Here is a 23,141-nt window from a genome sequence, read left to right on the forward strand (position 1 = left end):
CTTAAAACTTTGATATGGAGCGTAGTTATATACGGCGCGGAAATGTAGATCCGAAGAAGAATGGAAATGGTTAAGTGAACCGAAAGGAAAACAAATGAGGAAGTACTAGGTATAGTGGGCGAGGAGAGTGGTTTCTTAGGAAAAATTCTAAGGAGACAGGAAAAATGGATGAAGCATATTGATCGGCAGTGGAATGTTGAAGACTGTAATAGAGGGAGAATTTTACGTAAACCAGGAATAAGCAGAAAAAGGATAGGGATGTTGGACGGGATGAAGTGAGGAAGGAAGCACACAGAGATGAAGGAGGGCTTGATGTGAAGCAGGTTGCTAGATTGTGTTTTGTTAGGAGTCACAAAATATTTCTTTGGTAGTTGTGCCCATCCAAAACCTACCTTAACCGGAAAATTACTTAATTATATATATATATATATATATATATATATATATATATATATATATATATATATATATATATATATATATATACATACATATAATGATAGGATTTATAATGGACATACACACACACACCTATTTCATGTTCTGCATCTACAAAATCGACAGAGATTTAAACTCAAAACGAAAGTAAATTGTATACGTACTATTTAAATCCTCTTTTCTACGAAACGCACACACCAAACTTGAGTCTTGTTCAAAGGGCTGAGGAACTCACCGAATTTCAAGTTGAGTCGAAAACATTTATTTCCAGTCGACTGCTAATTTGAGAAATTTGAAGGCAATGAAGATACCTCCCGCAAAGTTCTTAGCTTTTATATTAACTTCCTTTTCTGGAACGTGAGCAATTATCGAAGCTTTCCGCACAAATTCCCCAGAAATTGCGAGCAGCTATTCGTTTACATTCGTGCCAAGACTCAAACCTAACTCCTCAGCTAATGAACATATTTACAAAAACAATGCTGCTGAGTTTTCTACTTTAGCCCCGTTTTCATCCGTGGTTATTTTATCACCGTGCTTAAAATTATCAGTTATTAACGCGAAAACTCTTTGAGGTATTAGCGATCCATAAGTTGTGAAGTTGCAAATTTAAACCTGATACCTCTGGAAATAGTATACTTTCCCTTTGCGTTTTAATAGATTCTAGCATACAACAAGTAATCCAATTTGAACTTATCATTGCAAATCAAATATAGCTATCAAAAATTCTTCCAACCGATCTGCGGCTTTGGAGGTGTATGAAACGTGGTGTAACGGATTAACTTTGCCGTTTTTTATTCAAAACTATCTATATATTCCATTTTTTGTGAAAGTGCCCCTGTAATTATTTTTCAATATTGGGCGATAAAAAAACAAGGCTGAGAATGAATTTACAGAAGGATGACTTTCAGATTAAATCAAGCAAGGAAACTCGTATGCTGTTGCCACAAACAGGTAAAATGGACATCATCATATTCAAGTATATATTTGTCTGTAGTGTTGACATTATTGTGTTGTGACTCAACAATATGCATACACTTCACCAACGTTTCTAAATGTGATTCAAAGTATACCTCTTTCCTTATCCCGAATCGTGATAAAACTAGTTTTGCGAAACCCACGCTTCTTTTGATTGTAATTTTCCTTTTCGACTGGGAGTTGGGAATTATTTTTCTCCTGACAGCGAATTTATCAAAGAATCATGCAATATTCTATAAACATATTATTTCTGATAGCTGCCTAATACGTTTTAGCATAAATTTCAATGAAACCTGTTAATACTTCTATTATCAATGAAACAAACTTGATATTAAAAGGATCAAACTTGGTATTTCTCTTTTAACAACGAACGAAGATAAAGCAGTAACTTCGGAAATCATGACCAAATACCAAAGTAAACTGGCATTCCTTAGGGCCTGGATCAAGGTCAACTCAACAGGCGAGAAAATATAAGGAATGGCGGGTAATGGGAACGCGACCAAACTGTGCATTAAAGACGAGAAGACCGGGGTGACAGAACGTCCACTCCTATACGAACGTGAAAGAATGGCGTATGAGGAGAGCCGGAGGAATGATGAGCGAAGGAAAGCTGAGATTGAACATTTCGACAAGATGATTGTTTGTAAAGGGTAAATTATCACTAAATATTTATGTATGTGCTTTATTTTAATCAAAAATTAGTCACATCAGTGCTAATAATCAACCAAATAACTATTTTATGTACCCGTATAATTAAGAGAATTTATGAAATTTTCATTTTAAAAGTGTAGAAAGGTTCTTTTCCGAAAAACCGAGAATTTTTGTGGAAAATTGACGGATTAGTATGGTGACTAATGCAATCCCCCGACGAAGTGATGCGGAGCGAAATTTCCTCGATCCCTCTTCCATTGAATCACATGGCCATTATCACTTAATCATTTTTCTGGCGTCCTCCCTGCTGTAAAATATTTAGCGGTTGATAACAACCTGAGTGGTGCGTGCCGCTGAAATAAAACCGGCCGCTTCTCAGGCTGTTGCACTTAGTCAGAGAGACTAAGATGGGAAGGAAAAATAATGCTTCATGAGCCTTGGACATTCCCCGCCACACCTCGCCTGCAATTCACCACGACTCTTGAATAGATACTTCAACACCCCAAAATAAACAGGGAAATAAATATTCCCTTCATATTTTAAATCAGGGAATTGACAGATACATACCATCAACGTTTCGATTTGGGCTGTGAATTGTGATTCATTGGTGGAGTTTTAAAATTCTAAAACACAGCAACCATCGTGGATCATGGACACAAACTACTATCGCAATTAAAAATTATAAAACTTCCCTGAATTTTTTGTGATTAACCAAATATTTATCAAGGTTCCACTATTATGTGACAAAGGTATAATAAGTAAAGTAAATTCTGGACTGCTATATCACTAAAATATTCACGCAGAAATAAAGCAAAAGACTTTTCTTCAAACGTTAGAAAAATAATGGAATTTCCATCATTTTGCCCCCTTCCAGCGTTTTATTTATTCTGGAACCCAAAAAAGAAAACCGAAATAGCAAATAGTGTAGCCTGATTCGCAGAAAATTGTTATGAAAAATAACGTCAACATAGAATACTGGTGATGAGGATGTCGACTAAAATAAATGCACTTAGCTCTACAATAAACCAAAAGGAGAAATCGGATAAATAATGGATGCATTTATGAAAATACGTTATTAGATTTTTTCTTTGGTATTAACACAAAGCCAGTCAACCAAACTTGAATCGCAATACTGGTTATCTTCTAATGTTTTCTTGGGTTAAACCATCATTAAACCGACGTATTTTTTAACAGGCTTTCATGGACCAATATCTGGCTTGAAAAATGAAGGGTGGGTCGAAATCATTCATTGGGGTGAATACATGGCTCACTATCAATCAGAAAAAATGTATAATGTATCATACAAATAATTTATTAATCAATAATGCAACAATTAATTTGAACATTGAGGAAAAATTTCGCTCAATGGTACAGTTATCAGTCACAAAAAGTTGCGAATTGGAGAACTATAGGATCATTAATCTAAAACATAATATAGCTAAAATTAATACTGAAATTAAATCCCTAATCAAAGACCAATCGCGCTAGAAATAAAAAACAATGAAATTCAAAAAAATTCCAAAAAATATACAATTTTTAATACGCAAGTAACGCCGTTTTTCGTTTTCTGGTGGTTACTTAACCAATAAGTATCGAAGAAAACTCATTTTTCCACAAATGCTATGCTCCAGCATACTTATGTACTTAGAAAACAAATACAGTAATAAGGCACTCCATATTGCTAAATTTACCCTATTGTCCTATTTTATTCTAGACCTTCAGCAAGTGTACCGGTTGCTTCACTGCACCAGTTAATAATAGGCGCCGAAGAAAGACACTCAACGAATCCAAGGCCATCACTCAGAGTGTAAGATGAAAAGGCTTTTAAAAAATGAATGAGAAAAATGGAAACTTAATGCAACGTGATTTTTGTTGCTTTATAGCTCCGTTGCAACTCTCCCGCCAAAATTCAGCTGAAAAACACTACGTTGGAGGTCATGCCCTAAAGTTTTGGGCTTCCATTAGTCTCCCAGTGAAAAAAAAGAAACAATCCTTCGCATGAGCACAAAAACCGACGAGCCACGAACTTAGGCATCGTATCTTCCGCACACAAAACAGGCACATAAAAACACACTTTTGTTCACAAAATGCTTCCGGTTGAGCCAACACGGCTACGCCTGCCCACGGAAATATTTTACTTCCTCAACAACATCCGCGTCACTCCCAGGTCAGCCGCGTAAAGACGTATCGCCGACGTCATGCGCCACCGTCCGCCTCGAACCTGGATGCCCCGGTCGCCGGGGGGAGGGGGGCAGCGGGGGGATCGAGGTGGGTATGGGATGGAGTGTGTACCACCATTGCCAGGGGTACTGGAGCGCTAGAGTGAAGAGAGGGCGACACCCCCGGTATTGGACCCCTGGGAAGCCAAGGGAAGATTCGAGGGGGATGTTAAGAGGTGAAAAGCAGGGAGGGGGGCTCTGGGGATCGGTGAAGGGTGAGGAGGAGGGTTGGAAATAAGAGGCGAAGGAGAGCATCGTAAAAATCCGGGGACGTGGGTTCGAGTCGGGGGAGGGCAGGCGGCGAGGCGGGAAGTGAAAGGGATCGGCCGATTCGATGTTGCGAATGCCCTCTCGAGATCCACTGCACACGCAGAGCGCCTCAAATAAAAAAATATAAGTGTCCCGGATAGCAATAAACGTCATGAGGAAAAAAGAGTACGTCAGGTACAAGGGAGGGAGAGGAAGGGAAAAAAGATTTTCGAAAATATAAACGAGGGCCCAGGCTTGCTCATTTTTTTTTCAAAATTGACATTTTTTTCTGAAATAAAATAACCGATCATGAATCACAATCAAGTGCACGCTGCTCTCAAAATCAAGTGCACTGAAATGAATTTATGACGGGAAAGAGAATTTTTTTCAACGACCGGAAGCTGAAATATCGATTCCATTATTATATCATCACACCTCTGGAGTAAGCCCAATGGTTATATAAAAGCCTTAACGTCGAAAGGTTAGTTTTTTCCGATCATATTGTACGAGTTGTAAGCTTTCTATTTGGCATTAATTACCAATAATAGGTAATATATTCATACTTTAAGAGATAATGATCTATGAAAATATGATTCATAGTGCCTATTCGAGTATTAGCCAACAAAAATGAAAGTCTTAATGTCTTTCAGCTTGATATTATATAATTGTGATTATCTAAATAGATTATTTAAAATGTGAGAAGATCTTAGTAGGGTAGGTATACTATTATCTCGAACACTAGCAGCCCTTTCAATAGTTCTCTGAGGCCATATAGTTTTGTTTAAAAGCCAGTTAAATTACATTTCGTCACTCGCCACTTTCATTTAATATTTTCAAAGTATAAAATATATCTGGGGCCATAGATATATTAAGTGTATGCAAGAAAACATGTTTTGCACTGAAAATAATTGCAGTAAATTGTAAGTATACTTTAATAATTCGAAATAACCGAGTTCTCTAAATGGACAGCGATGAAATTATAACTTAAATGATTATTATGAGAAAAAATTATTTTAACTTTTACACAGATTTTTGGTCTTTAAATTTGTGGAAAAGAGCAAATTTTGTTTTTCTCATTATGAGGAACATCCACTACATCTCGCCTGAATCTGTTGAATATATTTAATTATTATGACGAATAATTGGGTTGCCAAACTGCGTGGTCGTATTGCTTGTAAAGTAACCGTTCATTCCTCCGCGTCCCATTTTCGGAGAGAATCACACACTCAGGAGGAAACCGAGGGAATCCAGCATTCAACGCGGTCGGCAACCTCAGTAAGCCAAGCGTGCTCTCTCTATCTCTCCCAACCTCACTCTTTTTCTCTCCCTCCCTCACTCTTTTTCTCTCCCCCTCGAATGTCCGTTCACAGCGCGGGGATTACATGAATTGCCGAGGAAAGCGGAAACAAAACAAGTGTCTCATGCAGCAAAATCGCGGGAATGACGAAAATTCCATCGGAAGGGCGGAGGGAATGCTCTGGTGGGGAGGAGGGGACTGCGGGAGGAGGGGGGTGAAAGGCGGGGGGGAGAAAATGAAAAGTAGAGGAGGGGGAAAAATGGGAGAATATGACGACGGGACGTCCATACAAGATCATCCGCTTCGAAGGGAGAGGGGAGCGCCGATGGGTGGAGGCAGCTGTGGCCCTTTCGGGAATCGCCCCTCGTGACTCCCCCAATCCACTCTCTCAAGGAAACCCCACCCACGCCATCCATTTCCCTCCTCACCCTAGTTCTTTTCCACCCACCCACCCCCCCAAATCTCCTTCTCCTCCCCATTTTTATCCGTTCATTCTCCTCCTCACTATTCCTGACATTTTGGTCGCCTTTTCGAAATAACGAGATTATTATGTTCCACGGAAAAATTTTCATACAGAGAACCGGCCTCATAGCTGATGAAGCATCGTCTAGAGCCACATTAAATCGACCCTACCGAGTGAACTATTAAAGCGAAGTCTTAAGGGAGGGTACGTTTTATCATGCTTTAAATCATCGCATCAGAACCGTATGATGTAACTTCATTTAACTCTTGACTAATTGCTTCAGCATGCTGTCATTCATTTTTGTCTCATTTCCACTTCCCAATTGAAATGTTGAGATTAATAGAGACTAATGAGACTTGAAAAGACTAATTTTAGGAATTACATAAATTATTGCAGTAATATAGGGCAAATGAAACAGCTATGAATACATGTGCGGGTCAAAAGTCCTATACCACAGATTCTAGACCACACCCTTCTTAACGTTTCACTATGTGCGAAGAAGAAACTTGATTTTTAGAAACAATATTCCGCGGCATTAAGTGATACGTATTCCTTTTATTTGGCCTGAATGCAAGATTCATGTACGTTTTTATAAATAAAAGACTTAAAATTAACCATAAAAAACTTTAAATAAATATTCATGAGAATATTTCATTCCAAATGGCATGCCATTCGCAAGCTTTAACAAAATATAATAAGCACGAAGGTCCTGTTTAGCAGTAAATATTTTACAATATTGCTAAATGTTAACATAATAGTTGATTCTTCAATTTGATCATATTCTTCCTGAAGAATATAATCAGATTTCATGCAAGGATAATGCGGGAGAATGATTATTGTCGTTCTTATTATTTATCAGTCATATATTCATTTGATGACGAAAACTTTATTCAAACAGTTGTTTTGAAAGATATTCTGTTTTGATTTCGAAAAAGTTTTCTTCTCGACATTAGTACAAGACAGCGGTTTTTTATTTACTCCTATTTCGTACCAAATGCGGGCCTTCCGTTCTCCCCTCTTTCCTTTCACTCTTCACGTCCTCTGCCCCCGCCAAACTATGTAAGACAACTCAAAAACGGCCCATTCCCACGGTGTCCTTAAATCACCCCTTTCATTTTTCTTCCCTCGTCATCTCTACAACTCCACTTCTCCTCTCTTCCCTCCTTGGCATCGTGTCGACGCATAAGTTGTGTTGGGGGAAAGTAAAGAAAAAAAATAAACGGCACTCCCTATTTCATGAGTTCAACCCCTTTTTTAAAGAGAAAGGCTTTAACGTCGATGTCGATGAAAGGTACCAAAAATTGGTATAGGTAAAGTCTTCACTAGACCCTGTGAGAGTCAAGAGACCAATATGCGATTTCCATTCGAGAAAAAAATTCCATGCTTCTTGTGATGTTTATTTATAGAGATCTGGAGTCGTTATGTTTCTAACAACATGAGACACAACCACAATAGACTGGAGAATAATTTCCTAGCGAGGATATCGACTACAAATGTGCAGACATACGAAATTAACACCCATATGTGTCAATTTAACTTGACAACAAAAGGAATTCGCTTTGGTCCTGCAAAGGGTAGGATACGAGCTTTCTACCAAACAGCTGGAAGTGATATCTTTTTAACTTTACCAATAGTGCTTATGGGTTATATACAAAGAGTAATTAGGGAGCCTATCATTTTTTTATCCTAAATTAAGATAATGATTTCCCGCTAAAGATAAGTTTTGCGTTTGAATGATAATTATCTTCTTTCCAAACCAGATAAATTGATTTTTCGAAAAGCAAGGAATTGCCTTTTTAAAGTTACACGCACGATCTTTTTACACATTATGACACATATTTAGCAAGAACGCACACCCATAGGGATAAATTGTAGCAATGGAATATTTAAAGAAAATGGAAGAGATTTACTTTTATAAACCCATCCCAGGATAATCGCGTGTTAACTTTCAACTTGACTGCACATTAAACTGCGGAACGAGATTGATGGGAAATGGATAGAAATTCTTTTCATGTAGATTGTAACAGTTTTCGTTTCTGTACAATGAATTATCACGAATAAATCAAAATATTATATAAGAGATGTTGTAACTTAAGGAAACTCCCGCCATATAGAATGATACAGCCAGCAGCACATATAAGCAGTGTGGGTTGCGTAGGTTACAGGATGAGTTTATCCACTCTTGTCGACCTTGTTGCCTTTGCACTCGTACTTATCATCGACCCCTCCATTTTAGAATTTGATCAAAACGAGGACCACTACAAGAATCACAGTTATTAGTGATAACAAAGCAAAACAGTGTTGACGTATATCGCTTGAAGGAATAGACACTTTCTCTTTTGGATAGCTAATGAAATCTGTCGTGCGTTAAAACTGAATCCGCAATTCGAACTGTTAATGTTAGTGATTGATGAGCTCTTGATATAACCAAGTTTTCTCCCATAAAATGTTATTTTTCATCATCAAATATAGCATATACCGACTAAATTTTAAGGCTCTATTGAAATTGAATTTGAAAAAAAATAATTATTACCGGTACCACTTCGTAAATAAACACCATGCTATTAAAGTAAGGAGGATTAACTCTTACCACCATTTTTTTGTCAAATCCGAAACAAATGGACTTTTCCAGGTTGGCAAGTTACGAGTAAAGAAAATTAAAGTCAAAGGAGTCATGTCATAGGATTTCTTTAGTATTTTCAATGAATGCACGTATGTTAAGAGTATGCCTTGCAGGCTCAGTGAACAGAGTTCATCCAATCAATCTAGAGTCTCAATAACAATATTTTTAATTTTTACCGAGAACTTTGGGGTAAGTTCACGAATATCCATTTGGTTAACACAATATATATTTGAATATTCCCAATGCTGGTATTTCTTTATGCATGAATAAAATGATGCAAGGCGTTTTCCACGCATATTTAATTAATAAAAATGTGTGGAAAATATATTTTATTCTTCATCCCTCAAGATGTATTTCCACGTTCTCCAGCCTAATACAATCGAGTTTATGAAATAATACATTTATCAATCACTTCAATACAATATTGATACAAAATTTTAACGAAATCATCATGAGTAATAATCTGAAGATCTGTTAATCGCTGTTTTCCAATACCTTAATACTTTTCAAAGTTTATTGAATTCTCTTCATACTGTGCTCACAATTCATCATTAACCATTAGCCTTCCCCTAAAATTATCCATAGCTATATTTCCTTTGATGATGTAATTTAGTAAACAATAGTGTCTAATAATGTGACCATTTATTTATTCTCTTCTTCGTGTATGATTCCTCAAGGGGCTTTTCATTCTATCTACTCTCCTAATGGTTCTTCAATCGTCACTGAACTTGATTCCATCATTATTTTGTAACCCGTCTCCGTCTGCCCCTCTTATCATCCATATTTCACAGCCAAAGTCAAGTCTACGGTAAAACCCTGATTCCCTTCCTTGCACTCACGTCAGTAATTGTTGCCATAGTAGCTTTTTCTTTCAATAGACACCCTTTACCACCATCCCAACTCTGATTAGTATTTCCATATTCTGCTTAATACGCATAGTTAATTGTTGAGCATCTGTAAGAAATTCAGGTATTATGAATTCATAAAACATCGGAATTAAAATTCAGTCGCTTGTACCTTTGCCTTAGAGTAACGTAATCGGTTCAAACTTTCATTCGCCAGCATGAAGACGCCTTTGTTGAATTTTTTGTTGAATCTCGTGGTCGAATCGGAATTCCTGAAGAGCAAAAGAAGTAAATTTCCATTGCAGAAACACGCGACCGGAATGTTTCCGGCGCAAACATGTATATGCACGAGGGAAGCGTTTACTGCTTAAGGTAGGAGAAAGGCTTGCCTTCCCCTGTAGTTCGGTCAAAAATTTGAGGCAGAAAATATTAATTAATGCTGCGGTTCAAGGTTCGAGGAAGAACCCGCCCCGGGAATTGATTAGCTACCGCGAGTGGAATAAATTTCCTCCAACGCCCCGTGTGAATTTCCCGACCGCACCCGCACCCCCAACCCTCCTCTCCTCCCACACGGGTAAATTTTAAAGGGCGACTTGCCGGAAACCCCAGCCTCCCCCCCGGAAAGCTCAACCCCACACGCTTAATTCCCACCCCAGCGGTGGTCGAGGGGATCTTCGCCGAACAAACAAAAGAAAATCTTCTTGAAGGACCCATTGCCAACGTCTCCCGGGGCGGGGCAGGGTTGGCGGAACTTAATCCCGGCACGGTGTTCAATAAAAAAAACCCCTATCGACTATTTTTTCCCTTCAACCGATCCCTTTGTTTCTTATCTCATCTTCACTCTCTTTATCGTCCTCTCTTCCCTCTCCCCATCATCCCACTCTCTTCCTTCTTCCTCCCGAGACGTACCTCCTGGTCTCCTCCGACCGTCTTCCCCACACTTCCCGACCTCAAGTCTCCCCAGCCAGCCCCTACCCACCTTCTCGATACCAAAAGTGAATTACGCGTATCGGCTGGATGGCTTGCCTCCCCCCCCCTCCCGCGGACAATGAGACACCGAAGAAGTAAGTGGGTAGGTGAACGGGAGGGATGTGGAAGGGACGAGAACACTAGGGAGGAGGGTGACGTCAAGAGGAGGGAGGGTGCCAATCGAGATAAGAAGCAAACGAAGAGGTTGGGGCGTTGTTCGGAAAAGAGACGAGTTGGGTGACGGGGATGAAGGCAGCAACGGGAGTGGTGGGTATGGAATAATGCGCGCAAGATGGCATGCAAAGTAAGAGAGGTGGAGGGGTGGGGAGAGAGAATAAATGAGATTAATGCGTGTGGAAAGGCAATTGAGAGGAGGAAGGTAATTCCATAACTGAGTTAACTCCTGGAATGCGAACTAATTACGAAAAACCCTCACGTTAAAGTGGCAGGTTACACATTCCCGACACGGAAACAGAAACTCGTTACCAAAAGATTCAAAACATTTTTCCTCTCACAATTGACGATCAGAGCACAAAATGGATTTAAGACTCAAAGAAGTTTTCCGAAATACACACAAATATACTTAATTGAAATAAATAAAAATATTTTCATCGGTGTTTTTTTTTATTAATAACAACTGCTAAAATGATTTAAAATCGAAATTCAGCTTTTCTTTGGGATTGACCCAGAGAGAAGGATGTGCACCAGTAAGCGTTGATGAGGTAAATTAGAATTCCATATCAGCCAATGATCCGGTTAATTAAGTAGTAATGCAATACAAAGTAATGCAGAAGTAAGTCTAAACATAACATCCTACTTTCTCTCCTTGTTGGTTATCTCTATTTGGTTAACGCGTTAGCTCGTCTATATCCTAAACACTCCCGTGGTAGGTAATGGACGCATTAAAATAAAAAACAATGAAGTTTCTAACTAAAGAGATTCTAATGACAATTAAATACTGGTGGGCTTACCTGCAAAATACTTTTTATTTCCTTTGGAGATCAGTGGGTTGACATCTCCACTACATAAGGTAATCAATTTTTTTTCTCGAGGAGAATAATCAAAGTTTACATGGAGCGCGAACTCAATGGCTCGGATCTCGCCAATTGGCTGGAGTGCAAAAATTCTGTCCACCTGGTTGGCAATACAATACATATCTTACATCTCAAAGTAATCAAGCTTTGAATGCATGCAGGGAGCTGCAATGACCAAAATTATTTCGCAACGTATTATCTTCAACATATACTCCCTACATACCATATAAATAACAAAATATACGGAGCCTTGCCGAAAGGGTGTCCAAATCCCCATGTGTCAATCCCTGACCAGAGAAGAGTAGACTTAACTCTAAGCCTACTCACTAGGCTTGTAATTCGGTAAATGTTCAAAAAGAAAGTGTTGTAAAGTGCCATCTCACCAAAATAAGTGACAAACTAGTGTTAGGAGTGTAGATGGAAAGAGAATGAGCTATTCACGTCAAAATAAGGTTACATTTTGTTATTTTAAAGTGATTTTTACATACTCTTACAGAAAAACTGTGTGCCGTTAATAGGGTTGTATTAACTAGTCGAACGTAAATAGGTACCAGTAAAAATAAAATACAATCTTTTAAGGAGGGCTGTACCTGCGTAGTCGCATTTGATTTGTCGGACCTACCATGGTGTTCTCTAACCAGTTGACGTTAATAAACTTATTTTCCACTGAGAGTCAAAAGTAAAACAAAAGGAAAATATTGAGTAATAAAATTTAATTAACTAATAGCACAGCAACTTTTGCTCATTGCAATAATTGTGTATACAAATATAATAAAAATTGCAATGAATATGCAATATACATATTTATGCAGCTGAAACATATACGTATGCAGCTTATACATATACATATGTATGCAGCAATATACATAAGTATGCAGCTCTCACGTCCAACGAATGTATAAATGTGTACATATATTCGACCGTTTATTTATCTTGGTTAAACCTACACTAGTCTTTCAATTACATTAGACAGAGGCGATGAAAAAATTTTCCTTTATTAAATAAAATGGGTTTTAAGAATGAATAACAAATTAAAACGGTAAACCTTTCACAAAATAGCGTAAACAGCGCGGTGAAAGTTGTACAAAAAAGTGATTAGATAGAGAAAATATTTGTCAAAGAATCTCGTGATGTTTAGCACTGATAAAATAGCCACAACACGGATTTCTGCTACTGTAGGAAGAATTTTGTTGATTGAAGGATTTTAGCGCGAGAATTCAGAGAATGCCGGAGAAAATTAAATAAGCAGTTGAAAGTATGAAGAAAAGTTAATTTCGTTGAGTACGAAAAAATAATCCGTGAAAAATAGAATTGAGAGAGATTCGAGAAAATCCTGAAAATAATTGATTTACTGAGGGATATGATGATATGAATATGCTGAAGGAATAAATAACATAAATATTTCGGAGGGAGTAAAAAGAATTGAATAAGAAGAGGAAATATTAAATTAAAGCCATAAGAGACACATTAACAACACGCTGAGTGATGTTTTAAATAATTTTTCTCAGGAAAAATTAAAGAGTTTGTGATTGTAACAAATAAGCCGCTGACTAATAAGTAGCACCTATCTAAAGAGTTGAATTTTATAAGAAGAAATGGCATTGAAAAATTTCATACTCTGATAAATTTATATGATAAAAACAAAAAATGGAGTATGGAGGCTACGAAATACAAGACCAAATGAAAGAGAAAAAAAGATATATATCATCTTTCCATTCAAGAAACGAGATGCACAAGAGGTGACTAGCGTCAAAGATATTTTGAACGCTTGTACTTTGAAAGTTAACGTTTGTACTTTGCTTGCAGTATAAGATAAAAGTTGAACGATTTGCGTGATCTAAAGGATTACAAGGGGTATGTTGAGCCTACGGGTAGAACTGCTCGCTATTCACGCCATGAGATTTTTCATCGCTTCAATGACATGTTTTCGTAATTTAGGGTATTAAAAAAAAACTGTGACACCCTTAGCACTAAGACCGAGGTTTTAACTCTGGTAATAATTGGTAGATTCTGTAAAAAGTAAATTGTAGAATACTTATAAATCATCTATAAAATACTCAATGAAATAAATGGAACTGAAGAAACTGCCTTACTTTTGCGGTAATTACATTTTCAATTATTTTCGACCTGAATTGTCAACCGATGATATTATTATTCCGTCTATTATCTCTGCCTGCTTTCTACCTCTCTCATTGAAAAATTATCATTAACATTCAGTATAAACACCATATTCTTTTACTTTAAGAAATAATATAGATGGTAAAGTTAACGGGCACTGATAAATCGTCCAAGGCTCTAAATCACATTTCTGATGTTTGCTACATCTTGAGTTTTTCCCATTCGAAGTCACACGAGATCTATCTAGGGGTGACTACCATGGTAACTTGGAAAGTTCTCCTTTGAATTTCGTTCAATAACAAAAGCCGGAGGGAGGCACAAGCTTACCAAATTTACACCTCTTAAGCAAATCCCTACTTTATTTAACTCGAGATTTCAGCTTGATGGCGCACATCATCATTATTTTTCTCTTTTCCGTCAAGAAAAAAATCAGAGATGTAAGTAGATTTTGAATAAGCGTAAGAGAAGGAGAGAAGAGGAGGAAACTTAAGGAAATTACGAAAAAAGGAGGACGAAAACAGAAATCCAAGCAAAGTTGTGAAGTGGGAGGGAAAGGATCGTGTGGAGAATACAAATGGAAAGAAATGGAAATTATTTAATTCTATTCCAGAGGTGAATTTCAAGAAACCTTTTTGCATAATTTCACATCCACGGGAGCACTTTTATAACTGTGCTGAAAACACATTTGGGTTATGTAATAAAAATGCGCTCTCAAACGATCACAAAAATTACATTTTACAAAATCCTCTACAATCTGTCTCTCTCTCTCTCTCTCTCTCTTTCTCCTTGTTTCTAAGAATACATAGAGTTTAATTTGTTAAAGAGAAAACACAATCATAAGTAATTCCAAAGAACGTAATGGACGTAATTTATTTACAATAAACGCGCATTTGGGAGCATTTTCACTGGCTATATTGTTTTGAATTGAATATTTGTCCGACGCAGTCGCAAAATCAACTAAACTTAACTTTTGTGGTGTTTTATGAAAATTAACTACAGAGAGAACATTATTAATCTGTAAAGCAGATGGCCGAAAAGTTGGTCCATAACTGAGTTCAATTTTATGGAGGGTTCCGTCCCCTTAATGCATTAATACGACTTCTAAGAAGGCTAGGACCTTGAACCCGGATTACCAAAAGACATAAGGGAGTTTTAAATTTCTCTTGGTAATAATAATTGAATAATTACATTGCAAGTATTTGTTAATCTAAAAACTAAACTTAAATCTAATGTAAACAATGAGATTTTTTCGTAATACATTGTAACTATGGTAATTGTTTACATAATAGTAGAAGTGGCTAATTATAAAAAAACTCAACGGTAAGCTTACTTACAAAGATTAGAGAAACGTAAATTTTTAAGACTTAAAAAGTCTGAAAGTGATTTTTCGGGTACCAGGTCTTCCTGGGAAACCATAAGCGGCGCAGGGAAAGGAACTGGCCCCCCTACCCTGATGTGTGAATTTTCACACGCCGTATAGGGCTTAGTACTGGGTGATCTCTACCATCATCTACTAAACTTCGGGTTGATTACTTTGTTTATGGTTTTTTTTATCTGCTTACCGTAGGCAGATATCTATTACTGAAATATTATTTGCCATTTGATTACTTTACGAATATATTATAGAGCAATACTGGGCGATTTATGGCATTTTCTTTCTTATGAACAGCAGAATTTAGGCTATTGTACATGGAGAAAACAAATATATTAAAACAGAATTTAAGACGAAAATTAAGATTCTGACGCGATATTCATCAAAACTTTCCCACATCAACACTCAACACCTCGTATATATACATTTATCTACATCCAAAAAAAAACGCACAGCACCCGTCTTCTATAACGTCAATTTCGTTCCTCTCCCAAATTCTAATTATTCTAAGGATAATTGTTCGTGCAAAAACAACGGTATTTACAAAATGTACTGTTAGACGTGGGAGACTCTATTATAGTAATACTGCACTCTTAACAAAATACTAATGATGGAGATAAAATGCAAAAAATAAATTGAGATTCTTTTTCTTACCACTGTGTTAAGAAAACATCAGAATATAAAAGGCATATAATTGGCATTTAATATTTAATACAGCTAAATATATTCAAAATTTTATGCAAAATATGCTTCAGTAATCCTCTATTCTTAGACTAAATATGAATTTATTGCTTTTTTCCTGCACGAAACGTTTATGGCTCCATAGAAATCAAAGGTTACAGTAATCTCTCTCGAGGGGAAAGGATGGAAGAAGAAAGGAAGATTTAGAGAGAGAGAGAGTGAGACAGTAAGAGGGATGAAAAAAGAAGTTGAGATTATAGGAGGGGTGTAGAGGGAGTTCATGAAAGTGCGCAGCGAACGCCACTCCTTCGGAGTGCTCAGGTGCAGTTTATTTTCAAAGACTGTAAATCAAACCTTTAATTTCCTTTCAATACTAGAACTCGCCAGCAAAATGTATTTTCATGAAAGTAACCCCAATAAAGGGATTCGTTAAAATTGCAAGATAATTCCAGCTAGGTGACGAATTATTAAATCGGAATAAACTGCCGTTAAATGTATTCATTGTCTTTTGTTGTTACCGTTATGGATACTTGTTAAATCCGCCTTTTTTACATTGGGAGTGTGTCGAAAACACCAATAATTAACGCACGAACACGTTTCATGTTGGCAAACAGAAAAAAAGGCCCAATAAAAAAAACCCATTTATGCAAAGTTCGGGATTCGTTTGCTTGTTTAAATACACCGCTATAACCTTGTGCCACCGAATAAAATTATCCGAAACCCTCGAATAGCAAATACAATCTATCTTTTTTTCACCCACTGAACCATCCAGATAATGTGCAAGTAATCAAGGAAACCATCCTCTCTCACCTCCATTACCGCTCTTTACTCCCTTGATATTATTATTCTATAAAAAGGATTCACACGATTTTATTTAGTATTTATTTTTATTATTTTCTCACGATATACGAGGGTCATCCGGAAAGTAGTACCCGTTCGTGCCGCATGAAGTGCTGACGACGCGAGTAGCCGCTGGACGAGGTCAGATAGCTTCAGTGGCTTGTCTGCCTTCTCTGAGCCAAGTTGCGTGACGCTAGCATTGCCTGTGTTGTTTCTGTGATTGTTTACAATGTTTAAAAAAATTGAGAACGCCGCCAGTTGTGAAGTGAGGGCAGTGATTAAATTCCTCAATGCAAGAAACGTTCGCCCATGTGATATTCATCGCCAATTAAAGGAGGTGTATGGAGACAATGTAATGGACGAGTCGTCTGTTCGGCGGTGGTGTCGCAACTTCAACATGGGGAGGGGGAACACACACGACGATGAGCGTTCGGAGAGACCGTCTGTCATTACAGACCAACTGGTGAGCTCAGTTGACGAATTCGTGAGGAACGATCGGCGCGTCACAATTGATGACATCTGTGAGCATTTTCCCAATGTTTCTCGAACAATTGTTCATGAAATTGTTAAACACCATCTGCATTATGCAAAAATTTGTGCAAGATGGGTCCCTCGCGTATCTCAATGAGCTGGCGGCGAAGGACTATGCAGCAGGAATACAGAAACTTGTCACACGTTATGACAAATGCCTTAATTTGCTTGGAGATTATGTTGAGAAGTAGTTTAAAGTATCCTCTTTCAAATAAAATTTTTTATGTTTGTTAATATTTACTTTTGTGTCTTTATTTCACGAACGGGTACTACTTTCCGGATGACCCTCGTATTAAAACTTCCATTAATGACGCGTTTAGAACGTATTACATGGTAGAGTGTAATCTGAATAGTAAAAATTACCAAGGTATCCATTAAAATATTGTTTAAAATTCAGAAGTTGCCTTTTATTCATTCTTTGTTTTATCGTTGCAATTTTTAGGTGGGTTTTATTCTAATGAAGTATATTAGAATCTTGAATCGCGATATGCATAAATTCGACAAAAACTACGTCCGTTTGATTTATCCAAAATATAATGTCCTAAAACAGTGGAGAGGAATCAAATCAAGTTATTACCGCGTATAGGCGCCAGCAAAATAAATGTTCCCTGCAGTGATAAAAGTTATGTTTTAAAAATCTGTTTCACTATGCCTGAAATGAGTTGATTTGCAATTTCCTACTAATCTAACCTATGCAGGAGTACTCAGTGCAACATTTGTGGTTGAATAGCAGGGCACTAATGACTTGTAAGTAAATTTTATAATCTCATACAAAAATACAAATTACATCAAGCGTAAATTTCGTGTCTACAGAATTATAGTCAAAGCAAATCTGTAGCCATAAAATGTTTCTCCTGCTCCCAGAAAACCTTAATTTATCACTTTTCCCTCATATAATGACTTAACGATTAACCTAAGGGATAACTATTTTTTAAGAATTAAAGTCGTATATGGGCGGGATTGCCCTTAGTAATATAATTATCACCAAATGATTCACACTTACCTGTACGTAAACGCACAGCTGACCGCTTTTGTCCGTCGGCACAATGTGTTTCTGCAAAAAGAAGAAATCAGAAATCAGTAACCTGATAATGATTCTTATTAAAAATGAACTATACTAGTCAGGATTATTATTGGAAATAAAAAGGAAAAATGCTACACAGTTACCATAAAATTTCCAGATATTATACTCTAAATAAATGGCCCATTTGGATAATTTGAATAGAACAAACGTTTTGTTCAATTCAATGTCAATTTTTGTCAAATTCAAAATTCAATGCCCAGAAACAGTCAAGCAGTAGGATGGTTTGGGTAGAAACTTCCTACATACGCTTGTGTGACGAAACAGTATTGGAAACTGCTCAGGTGAGATTTATGTCTCCAGTTGAAAAAGAAGCAAGTCATTATGGTTGATATGATCGTTAACAAAGGAATTTGATAACATTAGGGTGTGAATTTTCATCTCTCGACGACGTAGGATTCAAGTTCTTTAGGGATGCACGGCATTCGTTTCTCTTCAATCAACTCTTCTTCAATCATTAATGATTATCGTTTCAAAGCCAACGGATCCCATCACGGTTAATGGACACGGAACTACTCTCGTCTTCAGCAGCCGCAGGCAGACTGGGAAAGACCAGCAGCTGTGCTTACGAAATAAAACCAAACGAGCCACACGGTCACTAAAATAGCTTTGCCAAGTAAACAAGTCTTCAAACCAGAGCTCCAAGGAAAACTTAAGAAAGTTGAGATCACGTTTTCAGCTCAAAAATCACTTTAAAAATGTCCACAATAAAAATATCCACAAGATGTTAGCATTCTCTATTAAATGGAAGTTATGTTCATATTTACGGAAGAAAAGTTTCACCAAAGTAATTTTCAGAGTTAAACCTTGGATATATGTACCGACAGCCTACAACAAAACGAGATGGCGTGCATTTTTATAAGAGAACTGTTTGTCCAGCATCAGCGCCATGGCAGTATCACACTTCGATTTTACTATTAAACATCTACGTATTTTAATGCAACAATTTCAGAGCGTAAAAATCATTCGCCTTGACTGGGACTCGAACCCAGATCCCTCAATATCCGGTCGAGTGCTTTAGCCACTTAAGCTACCGAGGCGTCCTCTTAAACTCTGAAATTTTTGGGGCTTTTAAAGGAACTAGATGTTATGACGAAATACCGTACATACAATGTCACATGCATTCGTAGTCGTGCGCGAGGCGCCACTGTCCACGAGGTTAAAAGCCAACTTTAAACACGTATGGTGTTTTCCCTTTGACAAATTCCAAAGAAACTGCGGGAGATGCCGCAACAGTAACTTTTTAACGGAGTCATCCGCTAATGTGCATTTTAATGCAACAATTTCAGAGCGTAAAAATCATTCGCCTTGACTGGGACTCGAACCCAGATCCCTCAATATCCGGTCGAGTGCTTTAGCCACTTAAGCTACCGAGGCGTCCGCTTAAACTCTGAAATTTTGGGGCTTTTAAAGGAACTAGATGTTATGACGAAATACCGTACATACAATGTCACATGCATTCGTAGTCGTGCGCGAGGCGCCACTGTCCACGAGGTTAAAAGCCAACTTTAAACACGTATGGTGTTTTCCCTTTGACAAATTCCAAAGAAACTGCGGCTTTGACAAATTCCAAAGAAACGCTCTGAAATTGTTGCATTAAAATGCACATTAGCGGATGACTCCGTTAAAAAGTTACTGTTGCGGCATCTCCCGCAGTTTCTTTGGAATTTGTCAAAGGGAAAACACCATACGTGTTTAAAATTGGCTTTTAACCTCGTGGACAGTGGCGCCTCGCGCACGACTACGAATGCATGTGACATTGTATGTACGGTATTTCGTCATAACATCTAGTTCCTTTAAAAGCCCCAAAATTTCAAAGTTTAAGCGGACGCCTCGGTAGCTTAAGTGGCTAAAGCACTCGACCGGATATTGAGGGATCTGGGTTCGAGTCCCAGTCAAGGCGAATGATTTTTACGCTCTGAAATTGTTGCATTAAAATGCACATTAGCGGATGACTCCGTTAAAAAGTTACTGTTGCGGCATCTCCCGCAGTTTCTTTGGAATCTACGTATTTATCTCACTACAATCTGCAACCCAACAATTATTTCACTATTCTGGTTAAATAAGCGCAAGTAACATTGCGAAGTGAAACTTAATGTTACTTACGCTTACTAATGTTAATCCTTTAAAAATTTCTTTTTAGTATTTGGCTTTTCCACACAGTTGTGACATCATTAGTAACACTGCGATGTGATTGGCTTCCCACTGAAGCATAAAAAGTTGCGCTAGTATAGTTATTACTCATTGTGTAAAGGAGGAGTGCTGTGCATCATTAAGAAAATATCACTTTGCACGGATGCATTTGCGAACTTCTCAAAATCACAAGTAATTAGGAGATTTGATACAGTTTTTTTAGCGCAACACTGAGGCAGCTCTGCAAGAAACCCATTGCATGATCACAAAACGGTTATATAATGCAAAATGGTGGGATATCAATGATTTGATTTACTGAATAGCTATTGTAATTGCTTGAAAAAGATAAGGTGTTATGTTCTCTCACTCACATTATTTTTCCATTAGCTCCATAATGGTAGACTATATTACTCAGTGATATAGTGAAATATCATTGCCCTAAAATTAGATTACATATTCTTCGCAAATTGACTACTTAAACGCGATTTTTGTTTACTGCCCCCTTATATCCTTTATTTCATGCTTGGAACAATCAATTTTGGGATGGAGCGATATAATTAAAATAACTTCTATAAATTTTCATAACTATTTTGTTTACGGCTGGTCTGTGCACGTAGGCGTTGGACCTTAATTTAGAAGAATTAAACTCTGAAACAGAAAGTATCCTTTACCTTGCCGCATTTAATGCTGAGCATAAATCCAGGGGCGATTTTCGTGCCGTCTGCACTCAGATAAATCCCTTTTCCCACCTCCGTTCTCTCATTCACTCTCTCTCTCGTTCTCGCCTCTCCTTCCCTGGCAAAATCCTACCACTCCTTTCTTCCCTTCACCGACACTCCCAATTCCCATTTGTCAACCAATTTTCCAGATAACCGCTTCCAAACCTTCCACCCCGTCCTATCCTCACACCTTCCTCAGCAACTCCCTCCTCATCACCCATTCTCTTCTCTTCCCCTCTCACTCTCGCGTGGCAGGTTTTGGGATTGGAACCTCTCATCTCACATTCACATCTGTTCAGCATGACAAAGAATTGATTATTTTGGATAACGCTGGGTAGACTCACTCTTTTTTTCCCTAATACTCAGTCAAGTGTGCCAGATGATGACAGTTGTTTCTGTAGCATAACTTTTTCCAAGATATTATGCCTTAATTACGCACTGATTATCAGCATTACGAGATAACCAATTCACTCATTTTGAGGAATCTCCTTACTGATGAAAATGTGACGGCTCTTATTTTGCGTTGCCAAAAAAAAACTGTTTTAGCGGTATCGATGGACGGTAAAATTAGACAATTTTTAAATATTCTGACAAAACCAGATGACTACGTGTACCTAGAGCAGTCATAAGTAAATTACGCCAACACAGAGAAATGAGCGCCTCAATGAGTTCGGCGATATCATAAGTAAGACTTGCATTCGCTGGTCGGGATGAAAATTTATGAATTTTAGAGTTTGAATTTATTACTTTTTCATAAAAGGAGAGTTTCGGCAAAGTAAGATAAATTTCACAGAATTTCATATAACACTAAAAACTTGAAGAAAAAAAATAAATTAAATCCGAAATTATATTCACATGAACGCTTTCCTGATGTTATTATAAGGACAGGAGCTATTTCTGCTGTCCTTACGACCAATATGTAATCTAGAAAATATAATTTTCTAAGGGATCTTACTGTTTTAGCTCGGTGAATAAAATGATTATTAATAGTTGGCAGATATTTGAAGTTGAATAATTAAATATGCAATGCAATTCATTAATAAAAAAACTTAAAATACTGCAGACAAAACAATTGCGGTAGCGGGGTCCAAACTCGCAAATTTAGGATGAATCAAAAACTCTAATCAACGTACTAACCGAAACGATACAAAACAAACAACATAATAGGACTGATAAAGGTCTAAGCATTTCTCTTCTCCAAGAAGAACAACATTTACCTCCATTCTCCTATTTCAATAGGTCATTACATAATCCTGAGATAATGTACTCCCACGATTCCCTACTCTATTGTACCTTTACTACGGTGGTATTCTTTCACTTGAGTTTTTACTCAAACACCAAGGACTAATTCACTATACGACAGAAAGGAGAGAGGCTACCACTACTGCTCCCTTGCCAATTTGTCTCGAAAATCCCCACCACCTTTGTATTCTCGATCCCTTTCTTCTCGGCTATCTCTGCTCCTCAGTCGTCGCATCAAATTAAATTTTCCCCTCACTCGACAAAACTTCATTCACCCTCCGTTTCATGCCATCATTAACTCTGCATTTCATTAATGTCGAAGAATTTATTCTGTACGATCTTTTTTTGATTAACTGAAACTGGCATCTAAAACGAAATAGGAACAAATAACTTTTTCCTCTTATTTTATATCCATAAAGGTGAAGTGGTAGACCAGTGAGAGGAGCGTTCTAAAACGACCCGGAGAATTACTGGTTCAGTTCCGGTTGATACCCCCAGGCATCCCAATCAGTATCTCTTGTTTACATTTCTGGGTAACAGAAACTTTTGGGCGACCACAGGGACCGAGAGGAAGTAGCTGAGACCCCAACGCTCGGATTTCAAGCGCACAAATGATGTTCGGTATATGTGACGGAGTCTAAATAACATGCGTTTGGGTCAA

General features: G+C 37.6%; 1 protein-coding gene across 3 annotated transcripts in view; it reads right to left on the reverse strand.

Annotated features, from left to right (window-relative positions):
* Positions 1-23,141, reverse strand: part of LOC139694334 (uncharacterized protein ZK1073.1) — a 382,170-nt gene that overhangs the window by 44,804 nt on the left and 314,225 nt on the right. For all 3 annotated transcript variants that reach the window (XM_071592833.1, XM_071592834.1, XM_071592835.1), the window contains exon 2: positions 18,309-18,359. In XM_071592833.1, the coding sequence (XP_071448934.1) occupies positions 18,309-18,359 (51 nt within the window). The remainder of the gene's footprint in view (positions 1-18,308; positions 18,360-23,141) is intronic.

This window comes from Hetaerina americana, unplaced genomic scaffold, assembly GCF_022747635.1.
Source record: "Hetaerina americana unplaced genomic scaffold, ioHetAmer1.1.p SCAF_5, whole genome shotgun sequence".
NCBI classification, from domain to species: domain Eukaryota; kingdom Metazoa; phylum Arthropoda; class Insecta; order Odonata; family Calopterygidae; genus Hetaerina; species Hetaerina americana.